We start from the raw sequence: 1,433 nt of genomic DNA, 5'->3' as shown, positions 1-1,433 counted from the left end.
ATTTGAAGATGGAAACATTTATCTTCTGAAAATTCTTACAATCATTTTTGTGGTACCTTTGTTTTGCTTTGTAGATTTCAGAAATGGAGATTGGCTTAGCAGTTGGTAGTGCAGTTGGTGGTGCATTTCTTAATGTTTTCTTTGATAGGCTTGCTCCTCGGGTTGGGCTGCTCAAGATGTTTCAGAAGCATAAGCATGATGATGGGCTTTTAGAGAAGTTGGAGGACATTTTGCTTTGCCTTCAGATTGTGCTAAGTGATGCAGAGAATAAGCAGGCATCAAATCCAATCGTGAGGAAGTGGTTGAATAAGCTTCAGATTGCTGTGGACGGCGCTGAAAACCTGTTGGAAGAAGTCAATTATGAGGCTTTGAGGCTTAAGGTGGAAGGTCAGCATCAAAATCTTGCAGAAACAAGTAACCAGCAAGTAAGTGACCTCAACCTGAGCTTGAGTGATGATTTCTTTCTTAACATAGAAGAGAAGTTGGAAGACACCATTAGAAAACTGGAGGTGTTGGAAAAGCAAATCGGTCGCCTTGGCTTACAGAAGCATTTCAGTTCGGGTAAAAAAATAGAAACTAGATCACCTTCAACTTCTGTGGTTGAATCTGATGTCTTTGGTAGGCAGAATGAAATAGAGCGATTGATTGACCTTTTAACGTCTAAGGAGGCAAGTGAAAAAAATCTGACTGTTCTCCCTATTGTTGGAATGGGGGGCATGGGTAAGACAACACTAGCTCAAGTGGTTTACAATTATAAGAAGGTGACAGATCATTTTGATTTGAAAGGTTGGTTTTGTGTTTCTGAGGCATATGATGCTTCAAGAATAACAAAAGCCTTACTTCAAGAAATTGGCTCATTTGACTTGAAGGTTGATGACAATCTTAATCAGCTACAAGTCAAATTGAAGGAAAGATTAAATGGAAAAAGGTTTCTCATTGTTCTGGATGATATGTGGAATGAAAACTACAGAGAGTGGAATGACTTGAGGAATATTTTTGTTCAAGGAGGTATTGGAAGTAAGATCATTGTGACGACACGTAAAAAGAGTGTTGCCTTGATGATGCGAGCTGAGCAAATTAGCATGGACACTTTATCTATTGATGACTCTTGGTCTTTATTTAAAAGACATGCATTTGAAAACATGGATCCTATGGGACATCCAGAACTTGAAGAGGTCGGAAAACGAATTGCAGCTAAGTGCAAAGGACTGCCCTTAGCTCTGAAGACGCTCGCTGGCATGTTACGCTCCGAATCAGAGGTTGAAGGGTGGAAACGTATTTTGAGAAGTGAAATATGGGACCTGTCAAACAATGACATATTGCCAGCGTTGATGTTGAGCTACAATGAACTTCCCCCACATCTAAAGCCATGTTTTTCCTATTGTGCAATATTTCCTAAAGATTATCCATTCAGGAAAGAACAAGTTATTCAT

At 39.5% G+C, this 1,433-nt stretch overlaps 1 protein-coding gene across 1 annotated transcript; it reads left to right on the top strand.

Moving 5' to 3' along the window:
• Window positions 1-53: 53 nt before the first annotated feature.
• Window positions 54-1,427, top strand: LOC124893898 (putative disease resistance RPP13-like protein 1; the record flags this gene model as incomplete). The annotated part of the gene is made up of 1 exon (XM_047404730.1): window positions 54-1,427. A coding segment is annotated over exon 1 (1,344 nt), but the record flags the coding sequence as incomplete, so codon positions are not given.
• Window positions 1,428-1,433: the final 6 nt, after the last annotated feature.

The sequence above is a fragment of the Capsicum annuum genome, unplaced genomic scaffold (assembly GCF_002878395.1).
Source record: "Capsicum annuum cultivar UCD-10X-F1 unplaced genomic scaffold, UCD10Xv1.1 ctg66981, whole genome shotgun sequence".
In the NCBI taxonomy this organism is placed as follows: Eukaryota; Viridiplantae; Streptophyta; class Magnoliopsida; order Solanales; family Solanaceae; genus Capsicum; species Capsicum annuum.
The sequence above is the reverse complement of the archived record's forward strand: the minus strand, read 5'-3'. Positions and strand labels throughout refer to the sequence as shown.